Raw genomic sequence first — 11,998 nt, 5'->3', positions numbered from 1 at the left:
TTCCTGTAATGGGTGCTCCCATTAGCAGCTGGGCGTAACCCAGTGAGGCACTGTTACCCATTACAGGGGTAACAGGATGATGGGTGGGGGCCAAGCCTCCGGGCATCCCCCTGGAATATTCCCCCCAATGTGATTTGCTGATTGAAGATGGCTCATTCTCAAGTTCTCTGCCCCTTCCCCCAACCCCAGAATGTAGTCTATCCTCCAACCGGGCCTACTTTCCAGGCTTCATTCAGTGTGTAAGGATTGGACATCACAGGAGGAGACCATTTGGCCTATCGTGCTCGTACTGGCTCTGAGAGATCTTTCCAATCAATGCTCCTCCCCGCCCCCCCCCATGATGCCCTCTCCAGCACCATTCCTTTCTCATTGCCGAACGCTTGTTTTGTCTTGTTTCAGCAAATTTATCCCATCCCCTTTCAAAGGTGACTACTCTACCAGCCTTTCAGCGCGGTGTGCTCCAGGTCACAGTAACTCACTGTGTCCAATAAACCCATCCCCTCCCCCACCTCCTCCTGCTTCTTCTCCCGGTCACTTTAAGCTTGTCTCCTCGGGCTTCCCACCCCTTGGCCAGTGGTTCTTTGTAAAGGAAGAGCAGCCAGTCCAGGGGGTAGCACTGAGGGAGTGCGGCTCTCTCTGAGGGGTGGACTGTCACAGCATGCACTGTCTGTCAGTCCTCTCGAGTGAGTACAGAAGATCCCACATTTGCGATTTCTGAGTAGAGTAGAGGAATTCTCCAGGACCAATATTAAAGAGAGGTGGTGGTAAAATACCCCTGGGCTAATAATCCAGAACCCCAAGTTCATGTTCTGGGGACATTGGCTCAAATCTCACCGTGAGAGACGTTGGAATGACAAGGCTAAAAGGCATAATTTAATAAATAATGACGGCTATGTAACCACCGTTAATTCTTGTAATTACTGGGTCACTAATGCCTTTCAGGGACAGTAATCAGCTGTCCTTGGTCTATGTGTGACTCCAGACCCAAACCAATGTGGATGACTGAGCTGAGACCAGTTATAGGGAACAGGCAATAAACACTGCGCTCCCATTTCCCATCAGCAACAGTAAAAACATTCAACATCACAAAGACACACCATCAGTGTCTGTGGGCTCTTGCTGTGCGTGGGTCAGGTGCTGACACCAGTAGGTACATTTCTGTAGTGATTGGAAGGAGGTTGGCCAGGTGGATCTCATTGACTGTGAGTTCCTTGATTGGGGCTGTTAACCCAGGTCAATCAGGGAGCCCTGGCTGACAGTTATGAACAGGGGTCTCAGGGATTCTCCGCACTCTCAGGACTGACTCTGAACCAGCTGGTGCACATATAAATAAAGGATGGCACGATACCAGAGTTATTTCAATTTCCAAAAAACATTCCAAAATAGGAAGTCTTGAGATTGTTAAAGACTCAATTTAAAAGGGATTTTTACCTCAAATCTTTCTGCAGGTTCTGTCCATGGAGCAGGATTCTGGGATCAATTACGAATATTGGCTTCCCAATGATCAGTACTGGCTTTACCACGGAGACAGCAATGTTCTGAGAGGGCCACACCATGCGGTGGCCCACACATCTCACTCATTCTCACTGGCATCGCCAATCAAGCCCACCATCCTCGCCATGACAACTACCCCCATCTCAGGTGGGTTCCTGCACCAATCGGAGTCTCTGACACTGCTTATGCTATTGCTCGGTCAACCATTGGTCCATCATTGAAAATGCACCACCTTCGAATGGCCAATCAGAAAGGGAACACGCTTTTTGTTAACCAATCAGATTCACTTTTGATTGTTTTGGAAGCAGCCATTTTATCCGCTGTTCCCAACAAAGTTACAAAAAAAATTGTAATTGTAAAACAAAGAGCGTCTGGCTGCAACTCTCCCGCAATTCCGGGAGGCTGAAGCCATGGGCTATCACTGTCACCTGGACATCTTCCCCTCATATACACCTTGCAAAGATCAGTTTGTGAGATCGATTAGGGAGCTTACTAACAATAAAACTTCTCTGAGTAGATCCCTTCAGCCCATGAAATCCACCATAAAATAGTACTTCTCCACACAAGCCATTTTGTCAATTGCATTTGTATAGCACCCTCATTGAAATAAGATATCCCGCATTGCTTCGCAGAAATGATGGGTATCATGGGATGTGCAAGAGAATTTTAGAATCCCTACAGTGTGGAAGAAGGCTATTTGGCCCATCCAGTCTGCATCCCACCCAGATTCACACCCCATCCTCACAACCCTGCACTCCCCCATTGCCAATCCACCTAACCTACACATCCTTGGACACTATGGGGCAATTTAGCACAGCCATTTTACCTAGTCTGCAAATCTTTGGACTGTGGGAGGAAACCAGAGCACCGGAGGAAATCCACGCTGACACGGAGAATGTGCAGACGTGGAATTGAACCCAGATCCCTGGTATTGCGAGGCAGCAGAGCTAACCACTGAGCCACCTTGCTGCCCTCTCAGAGGCTGCAATTGGAAGACCACATCCCAGTTCTGTAAAATGGGAAGCAGGGGGTGAGTGAAATTGTTGAGACCAGCAGAAATTGGGAAGTGATGTCTATTTGGAATCCTTGCTGGGAGCTCTCTGTTCACCATTTATACAGATTTGGGGAAGAAGAGGGGAGGTGGTGATATTTGCAGACGGTATGACATTGGACATGTTGAGGTGATGATGTGGAGGACATCAAATATATCAGGAGATGAAGAGGCAGAGCGACCGGATTGACCAACAGAAATGTAAAGTGCGAGGTGATTGGTTTTAGTTCAGAGGGGTAAGAAAAGCCCCTTTTCCTACAAATGGTGAGGGACCATGAGGTAGAGGTGCAAAATGGTCTGGAAGTGCACGCACACGCAAGGAGATGTAGGAGAATTCTTTCTGCAACCAGAGGAACACTCGAGAAGGAAAGGTCTCCCATTAAAGACTAAGATGAGGTAGTTATTTTTTTCGTCCTCTCAGGCGGTCACCAATGTTTGGAATTCTCTTCCCCAGAGAGTGGTGGGTCTTGGAGGATATGCAGGGCTGCATCGGACAGATTCTCGATTGGGAAAGAGAATCACAGGGATCGGGCCAAGCCGGCGAATGTAGGGTTAAGGCCATAACCAGATCAGCGATTAGGCGGCATTGTGGACAGTGTAGATGATCACATAAAATTACAGAGGGATGGGTGACTGGACAAAATTGCGGCTTATGGATGTCAATGTAAGAAAGTGTGAGGTTATCTATTTTGGATGGTAAAAGGGTAGATCAGAATACTTTCCAGAAAGTATTAGGTTACATACGATGGATTTCCAAAGATAAATACATGAATAGGACAGGTTTGGAGGGATACAGGCCAAACAGAGGCAGGTGGGACTAGTTTAGTTTGAGAACATGGTTGGCCTGGACTAGTTGGACCAAAGGGTGTATTTCCTTGCTATAAGACTCTAGGACTTTAAGTTGGTCAGGCCACAAAAATGCAAATAATGTACTTAGGTCCACTGCAGAGTCATAATTATACAGCATGGATCAGACCCTTTGGTCCAACTCATGCTGATGAGATATCCTGAATTAATCTAATCCCATCTTCCAGCATTTGGCCCATAAACCTTTCCAAAGCAGGATGTAAAGAACGGGAGCTGTAGGAAAGCTGGGAATCTCCCTTGGGCAGTATTTGTCTCTCCAACAGCAAACTCTAACTGAGTATCCAACCATAATCATATAGCCCTCACATAGAGAATTGCTGGAGAAACTTAGGCAGTATCTGTGCAGAGAGAAACAGAATGTTTGTGTTTGTTTCAGGTTTGTTTTCGGGTTCAAGTTTAAATATAGCTTCTTGGCTTTGAAGCATGCTTGCCTCCTGAGGATATGGAAGGCGGCAATAGCAATGTAAGATTGTGCCTTCATCTCTTTGGCTTTTTGTTGTGTTTTGATCTTTAGCACAAAGGGCCCCCGCACGTTCTCGCGATGACACAGCTTCACAGAGAGAAAGCTGGTCACAGAGAAACCGCCTGCCATATCCCTCCAGACCAGGTTAGTGCATCTCCTGACACACTGCAGGTTGAAATTAAACTTATGTGTGATTATCAAATGGTTGTAATGTGAACAAGCCTGAGATGGTGACTTCTATTGGGAAGAAAGGAGGCTGTGTGCAATTTATGGGCATGTACAGTGTGTCTGTATATTGAGTGCAGATTTGTGTGTGTGTGTGTGTGTATGTATATTAGTGTGTGTGTGTCTGTGTGTGTATTGTGTATGTATGCACGTGTGTGTGTGACAATCAGACTGCGCATGAGGAACAGATTCACAAATCATTAAAAGTAGCAATACAGATTACATGGGCGCGCGCACACACAGATACACACGCACAAATGCACACACACACACACACACACACACACACACACACACACACACACACACACACAAACGTACACACACATGCGCGCACACACATATACACGAACGTGGGCACACACACACGCGCACACACGCACACACACACACACACACACACACACATACACACGCACACACAGATACACACAGACACCCACACACACACAGTATCTCACACACACACAGACTCACACACACACACACACACACAAACACATATGTACACGCACTCACAGACACACACACCCTACACACACTCTCTCACATACATAGTCGCGCACACACGCCAACACACACACACCCTACACACATACACACCCACACAGACACGTACAGACACACACACACACACACACACACACACACACACACACACACACACAGAGATGGGAGCTGTCATTAAGAGGAGGCTGAGTTGGCCTGCAGTCTCTGCTCATTCCAAGGAGTTCTGGGACAGGCAGTTGTTCTGATCACTGACCCAGACACAGTTGGGAACTGGAGATCAGGCTCCTCCACCACTGGATCCTGAATGCACGTTAATCCTTTAAAATCTGGCTCCCATGTTTATCAACGTACAGAGTATTGACCTTTTTATAGAAAAGCTACAGGAGAGGATATGGACCAGGAGGCACGGGAAGCTGGCTAAAGAGGATTAAACATGTCAGCTCCACTTATAGTTAGTGAACATAAGGCACTGTCTGCTGGATGTGAGGATAGACTGCTCCCAAGTTCTTAAGTGACATCTCCAGTTATTAACAGAATGGAAGATACATGTACATAAGCACCTCCCATGACTTGAAGAGGTCCCAAAGCAAGGCCTCACAGTAAATAAAGACTTTTGCAAATTTAGTCACTGTTGTCCTGGAAGCAATTTTGAACAGAGCATTACTGCTCAGTTAATCATAGAAACCCTACAGTGCAGGGAGAGGCCATTCAGCCCATCAAATCCACACCAGCCCTCTGAAGAGCATCCCACCCAGACCTAACTCCTACCCTATCCATGCATTTCGCTATGGCTAACTCACCTAGCCCGCCAATCCCTGGACACTACAGGCAATTTAGCATGGCCTATCCCACCCTAAACTGCACATCTGACTGTGGGAGGAAACCGGAGCACCCGGAGGAAACCCACGCAGACACAGGGAGAATGTGCAAACTCCACACAGACAGTTACCCGAGGCTGGAATCGAACCTGGGTCCCTGGTGTCTTCAGGCAGTAATGCTAACCACTGAGCCACCGTGCCGCCCACTGCCATAATTTTTTTTGACACTTACCAGGTCCCCTCCCCCTGCTGTTTTATTAATTAGTGGCATCAGTGCTGAGGGGGAAAGATAATGGACCTCAGTTTAACATCTCGCCTGAACGAGTGCTAATTATTATATATTACACTCGATCCTTCATGACGCCCATCCGTTCAATTGTACACCAATAATAATTCACCATTCCTATGTAATTTACATTTCCGACTGACCAGGGACAAACCATGAGGCAAACACAGAGAGAGTGCTGGAGGAACTCAGCAGGTCTAGCAGCATCCGTGAAGAGAGAGACAAGAGTTAACGTTTGCAGCCCGGGTGACTTTTCAGAGCTCTACCAGACTCAAAACATTAACGCTCTCTCCACTTTCTCTGTTTCTGTTTCAAGTTTCCAGCATCCACAGTGTTTGGCTTTTATTATAGAAGTAAGCCTTAGGCAGATTCCCGGAGTTCCTGAAGTTCAGAAGCATGAGACGCGATCTCCTTAAAACATAGATAATTCTTAAGGGCCTTTACAGGGTAAATGCTGAGAGGATGTTATCCCTCATGGGAAAATCTAGGACCAGAGGGCACAGTCTCAGAATAATGTGGCACCCATTGAAGATGGAGATGAGGAGGGATTTCTTCTCTCGGAGGGTTGAGAGTCTATGGGACTCCCTGCCACAGAGATCTGTGGGGGCAGGGACCTTGTGTATATTTAAGGCTGAGATAGAGAGATTCTCAGTCAGTCAGGGTTTCAGAGGAAAGGGCAGGAAAGTGGACACGAGGAACGTTGGATTAACCACAATCCAATTAAGTGGCAGAACAGGCTGAACAGCCAACTTCTATTCTGTTTCTTTTAGCTGCAACATTTGTAATTCTGGATTTTTTTTCATCTTTTGTCAAAAATTCTTTTATCAAGCCTTTTACAGTAAGAGCGCCAAGTGTAGGCGCTTATCTTAGGCTGACGGTGCTGGTGTAGGAGGCAGGAAAGGGGAGATTGGGATGTGGTGTTTGGATTGTGACAAACCAGCCACACAATGAAGACAAGAGTAACGTGATTCTGGTAAACATTTGGCCCAATTTTACCATCATATCATCTCCTAATAAGGTAATGTGTTCATGACTGAAAGAATGTTTCTAAATCTTCATCTTTTCAGATTCTACTTGTTTATGCTGTCAGACAGAGGGAGGTATTTGGCAAATGTTCAGCAGCTGATTCCAGCCCGATAAACCAATCAAATCCCAGATTAATTGGTGACAGTGATTAACTCCCAAGAATTCACTGTTTTTCACAAGTTTTGTAAACATTGCTCCAAAAGTATCTGTTAACGAGGAAAGCCAGTTGTTTGGATGTGAGTTTCTTCAGCGGGAGAGGTGAGGAACGTTGAAAAGTCCCATGGAAGGTTATGGTCTGGGAGACATAAGCCTCTCAGTTCAAGTCTAGGCTCCTGGGGTTGACCTTGCTAATGAGGAGTGAAGTGAAATTAATTTCGATCATCCTAACACCACCCCATGTCAGGCTTTTTGACTGAACTACTTACAGCATATCCATGAGACGCACAGCAGCAACTCACCGATTCTCCTTAGGCAGCACCTTCCAAACCCACGACCCATTGCTGACCCATTAAAAAAATGACCCTCAATCTAACTGGTGTTTATACAACCTGGTGAGCTTGCTTCCATCCCTCACCCCAGCAGCACTTTCTCCTCTTCAAATACCTCGTCACATGTTTGGTCTATTTTCAGAATATAGGTACAGGATTAGGCCATTCAGCCCCCCCTGTTCTACCATTCAATCAGATCCTGGCTGATCTGAGATCTAACTGCATAGACCTGCCTTTGGGCTATATCCCTTAATGTCTTTGCTTAACAAACGTCTACACCTTGTGTGTAGAGGGGCGGCACGGTGGCTCAGTGGTTAACACTGCAGCCTCACAGCACCAGGGGCCCGGGTTCGATTCCACCCTCCAGCAACTGGTTGTGTGGAGTTTGCACATTCTCCCCATGTCTGTGTGGGTTTCCTCCGGGTGCTCCAGTCTCCTCCCACAGCCCAAAGGTGCACAGGTTAGGGTGGGCTGGCAGTGGGAAATTGTCTGTAGTGCCCAGGGAGGTGTAGGCTGGGTGGGTTGGCAATGGGAAATGCAGGGTTACAGGGATAGAGTGTTGGATTGGGTCTGTGTGGGATGCTCATTGATTGATTGGTGTAGACTCTATGGCTGCGATAGGGTTAGGGTTAGGGTTAGGGATTCTATGAAGTGCTTCCTAACATCTCTCCTTAATGTTCTAGTCCCTTGGGATACAAGGTGGAAAACAGAATTCTGTGGTGACTATTAAGGGGTTATTTACAGGCAATAAAAAATAGTGTGGAAGTGTTTCAGCTTCGATGTGCCTCTGCCAGCTCAAGGCAGCGAAACGGCATGGTTACTGACACTGAAATTTACTCACTTAATCCCAATTCTGATCTTCTCCAGAGCTGGCAGCAAATTCTTTCTTCCTCCTCTCCTATCAAACCCTTGCAGAACGTTAAAACTTCAATCAGCCTTTGCTGCTGATTAAGACCAGAGGCTGCACAGTTCATTCTGTCATGTTGGTCACATGGACAACAGGAATGTAAGTGGAACGAGGGAGCTTTGATCAGGATAATATGGAGGAAGTAGGCTCCCGCCAAAGACAGGAGTGTTGAGGACTGTGCACAGCAAGGGCTATGCTCCAGAAAACTGTTCCCCTGTTGTTGTCTCATAATTCTTTGAAGTTTGCATCACATAGTGTGGTTAGAAGGGCGTTTGGCGTGCTAGGCTTCATTGCTCGGTCCTTTGAGTATAGGAGCTGGGTTGTCATGTTGAGGTTGTACTGGACATTGGGTGAGACCTCTCCCGGAATACCGTGTCCAGTTCTGGTCACCCAGTTATAGGAAGGATATTATTGAACTGGAGAGGGTTCAGAATAGCTTTACCAGGATGTGGCCTGGTATGGAAGGTCTGGGTTATAAAGAACGGCAGGATGGGCTGGGACTTTTTTGACTGGAGCGTATGAAGTTAACAGGTGACCTTACGGGAGTTTATAAAATTATGAGGAGTGTGGATTCCCCAGGATGGGTGATTTTAAGGCTGGCGCACATTTTTAAAGTGAAAGGAGAGGAATTTAAGAATAAAAGGGGCAATTTTTTGGGGTGGTTCACACGGAATGAACTTCCTGAGGAAGTGTTGGATGCAGTTACACTCACAAATTCAGATAAGTACATGAATAGGAAAGGTTTGGAAGGGATACAGGCCAGGAGCAGGCAGGTGGGACTGGTTTAGCTTGGGATTATGTTCAGCATGGACAGGTTGGGCCGAAGGGCCTGTTTCCATGCTGTATGACTCTATGGCTACATGACATGCTGATCCGAATCCTTCCCAGAAAGAGATGTGAATGCTCTCCATTGCTCCCTCTGCTGACCAGCTGCAGGAAGCTCTTTCCCAACATTTTCCATTGATTGATGGGGGCAGCTGTGAAAGGGGGTGGGGATGAGTGCCAGGGGCATTGGCACAGTGCGAGTTATTTTAACGCTTCGCTGAGCTGGTGCCAAAGTCAACTTCAGAATCCATGGCAACCCAACAACGTAAACATTTGCTGCTAAAAGTAGTGGCTGCAATCTTTGTCTCCATTAGTAACTCAATTCCAAAGCCAAAAGAAACAAAATGGTTGCATTTCTGTAGCAGCTTTCTCAACCTCAGGAGGCGCCAGAAGTTTCAGAACCAAGCCAGCAAATTGAAGTCAGTGCCGTCATGTAGGAAATGAGGCAGCGGATTTGTGAGCAGCAGGTTTCTACAAGCAGGAGCCCATGAAGTGCTGTCATGGTGCAGTTCAAGTCCAAGCTGCTCCAGAGGTGTGTCTGAACAAGTTGATTAGGAAATATGGCTCATCACCAGGAACGGGATAATGACCCAGGGAGAGATACCCTAATCAACCTGTTCAGAGATCTTTATTGCACACCTGTGGAGCGGGTAAGATGTGAACTATGATCCCCTGGCTCAGAGACAGAGACACTACCGCTGCACCACCAGAGTCTGTTGAAGCTTAAATATGAGCCTCAGGACCCTGCTTTTTGGCAATGTTACTGAATCTTTGATCAGCTCCAGAGAGATCAGGTAGGAGCTCGTTTTCCAGTCTGACTCCGAAGCGAAGGCACATTCTGTCTGAACTGCACCTCACTGGAAACTGTCTGGTCAAGGTCACTTTGCTGTTTGTGAGATCTTGCTGTGCACAAAATGTCTGTTGCGTTTCTTATGATGGGGACCACCCTTCAAAAGCACATCAGTGGCAGTGAAGCAGCCCGGGACTTTCTGGGCATGTGTAACGTTCTATATAAATGCTGGAAGGTCCCCCGCTATAATGGGGATGACCGGTCTCCATCTAGTTCCTAAACCTGATAATGGGTTTCTCTTTCTCTCGGCGTCCTCTAGGTAACTGCGGTAAGTGCCGAAGGGTTCGTGGAAAATCAAACCGCATCAGGCAGTACTGTGAGAGAGATTTCGGTGAGTCCTTCCTCCGATCTTTAGTTGCTTTATACAAACTGAAAGACATCCCTTCAGCCAAACCTCTGCAACTCCCCCAGTCATTCCCAGTCACTGAGCTTTCCCACTGATCCTGCACGGCTCAGAGCCAGAGCCTGGAGTTCCAAGGCTGGTTTTCCCATACACGTTCTCACTGACTCACTCTTTGGAATGGTATGTACAAGTTTGAATTAGAATTAGATTTTATTGTCACATAGACTTAAATGTACGAATTCATGAGTACGATGAAACATGCACAATGTAACCATTCTCCAGTGCCCTGTTAGTTACCAAAAAAAACACAGCAGGATATAAAGAAAACCAAAAGCAAGATATACATCCAGATCTTAAAGTCTAAGTATTATCTCTGTAAAGGTTAGATGAGATGTGATGGCTCAGCAGATCCTCAACTGCACAGAAAGAGTAAACGGTGACAGTTCTGTGAAAAGTTCCAACCTGGTTCGTCGCCCAGTTCTCTGACAGCAGCGCAGCTGTCTCTTATCCAGTTTACATCTTTGGGGTACAGAGAGAGGGAACTGTGCTACACTAGGCTGGAGGTTGCAGAGAGCTGATGGGCAGAGTGACCATCCTGTGGGCAATAAAGGGAACAATCAGCCAAGGCCAGAACCCTGGCCCGCGTGGGGGCACAAGCAGAGGGCAGTCTGGTGTGGGCAGATGGCCACACAGAGGCCGGTATCCCATCACCAAGTCACCCTCGATTTATACCTGGAGAGTCCTTGACACAGATCCAGCTCCCCCAGAGCCGGCTCTCAGAATGAGCAGAAGCTTGGATACTCCTGCTTATGTCTGTCAGCCAGGGCTCCCTGATTGGACCAGGTTAACAGCCTCAATCAGGGAACTCACGTTCTATGAGGTCCATGTGGCTGACCTTCTTTCAGCGCCAATGGCTTCACAGGAAACACGGTGAGATGCTGGAGGGGATGGTTGGTCCCAATGCAATGTGCATTGGGATTTAGCACCTTCAGGAAATCAGGGGGATAACGTTGGGTCCATTTGCGGGCTTAGTGGGGCTCCTGGGATTGAGCGAACTGTTGCTTTTACACTATGTGTAACACTGGCATCTATTCCCTTTAATGGGGAGGGATAATGAAGGGGCAAATTCAATGTGTGTAAGCAGCAACACTACTGATATCGCCATCAGTTTCCCAATGGGACAAGTAACATTCACACCAGATAATTCCAGGCAAAGATCATCTCCAATAAGAGAGAATCTAACTACTTGACATTTAATGGCATTATTACCACTGTATTCCCCACTATCAACATGCTGGGGGCTACTATTGACCAGAAACTCAACTGAACACACCATACATTGGCCACGAGAGCATGTCAGAGGCTAGGAATACTGCAGTGGATACATCACCTCCTGACTCCCGAAAGTCTGCCCACCACCGACAAGGTGCAAGTCAGGAGTGTGATGGAATAGAACATTGAACATAGAACAATACAGTGCAGAACAGGCCCTTCGGCCCTCGATGTTGTGCCGACCTGTGAACCAATCTAAGCCCCTCCCCCTACACTATCCCATAATTATCCCTATGCTTATCCAAGGACTGTTTAAATGACCCTAATGTGGCTGAGTTCACTACATTGGCAGGCAGGGCATTCCATTTGCTCCCCACTTGCCTGGATGGGGGCAGCCCCAACAACACTCAGGAAATTTGACACCATCCAGGACAAAGTATCCTGCTTGCTTGGCACTAGACACATAAGCATCTACTCCCTCTACTACTGACGCTCAGTAGCAACAGTGTGTACTATCTACGAGATGCACTGCAGAAATTCACCAAAGATCCTCAGGCAGCACCTTCCAAACCC

General features: G+C 47.1%; 1 protein-coding gene across 5 annotated transcripts in view; it reads left to right on the top strand.

The window, feature by feature from the left end:
- The window catches only part of adamtsl5 (ADAMTS like 5), a 127,992-nt gene that overhangs the window by 113,020 nt on the left and 2,974 nt on the right, over window positions 1-11,998 (top strand). For all 5 annotated transcript variants that reach the window (XM_059640173.1, XM_059640174.1, XM_059640171.1 and 2 more), the window contains 3 exons: window positions 1,449-1,641; window positions 3,927-4,019; window positions 10,070-10,141. In XM_059640173.1, coding sequence (XP_059496156.1) covers window positions 1,449-1,641; window positions 3,927-4,019; window positions 10,070-10,141 — 358 coding nt within the window. The remainder of the gene's footprint in view (window positions 1-1,448; window positions 1,642-3,926; window positions 4,020-10,069; window positions 10,142-11,998) is intronic.

Source organism: Stegostoma tigrinum, chromosome 36 (genome assembly GCF_030684315.1).
Source record: "Stegostoma tigrinum isolate sSteTig4 chromosome 36, sSteTig4.hap1, whole genome shotgun sequence".
Classification (NCBI taxonomy): Eukaryota; Metazoa; Chordata; class Chondrichthyes; order Orectolobiformes; family Stegostomatidae; genus Stegostoma; species Stegostoma tigrinum.
The sequence above is the reverse complement of the archived record's forward strand: the minus strand, read 5'-3'. Positions and strand labels throughout refer to the sequence as shown.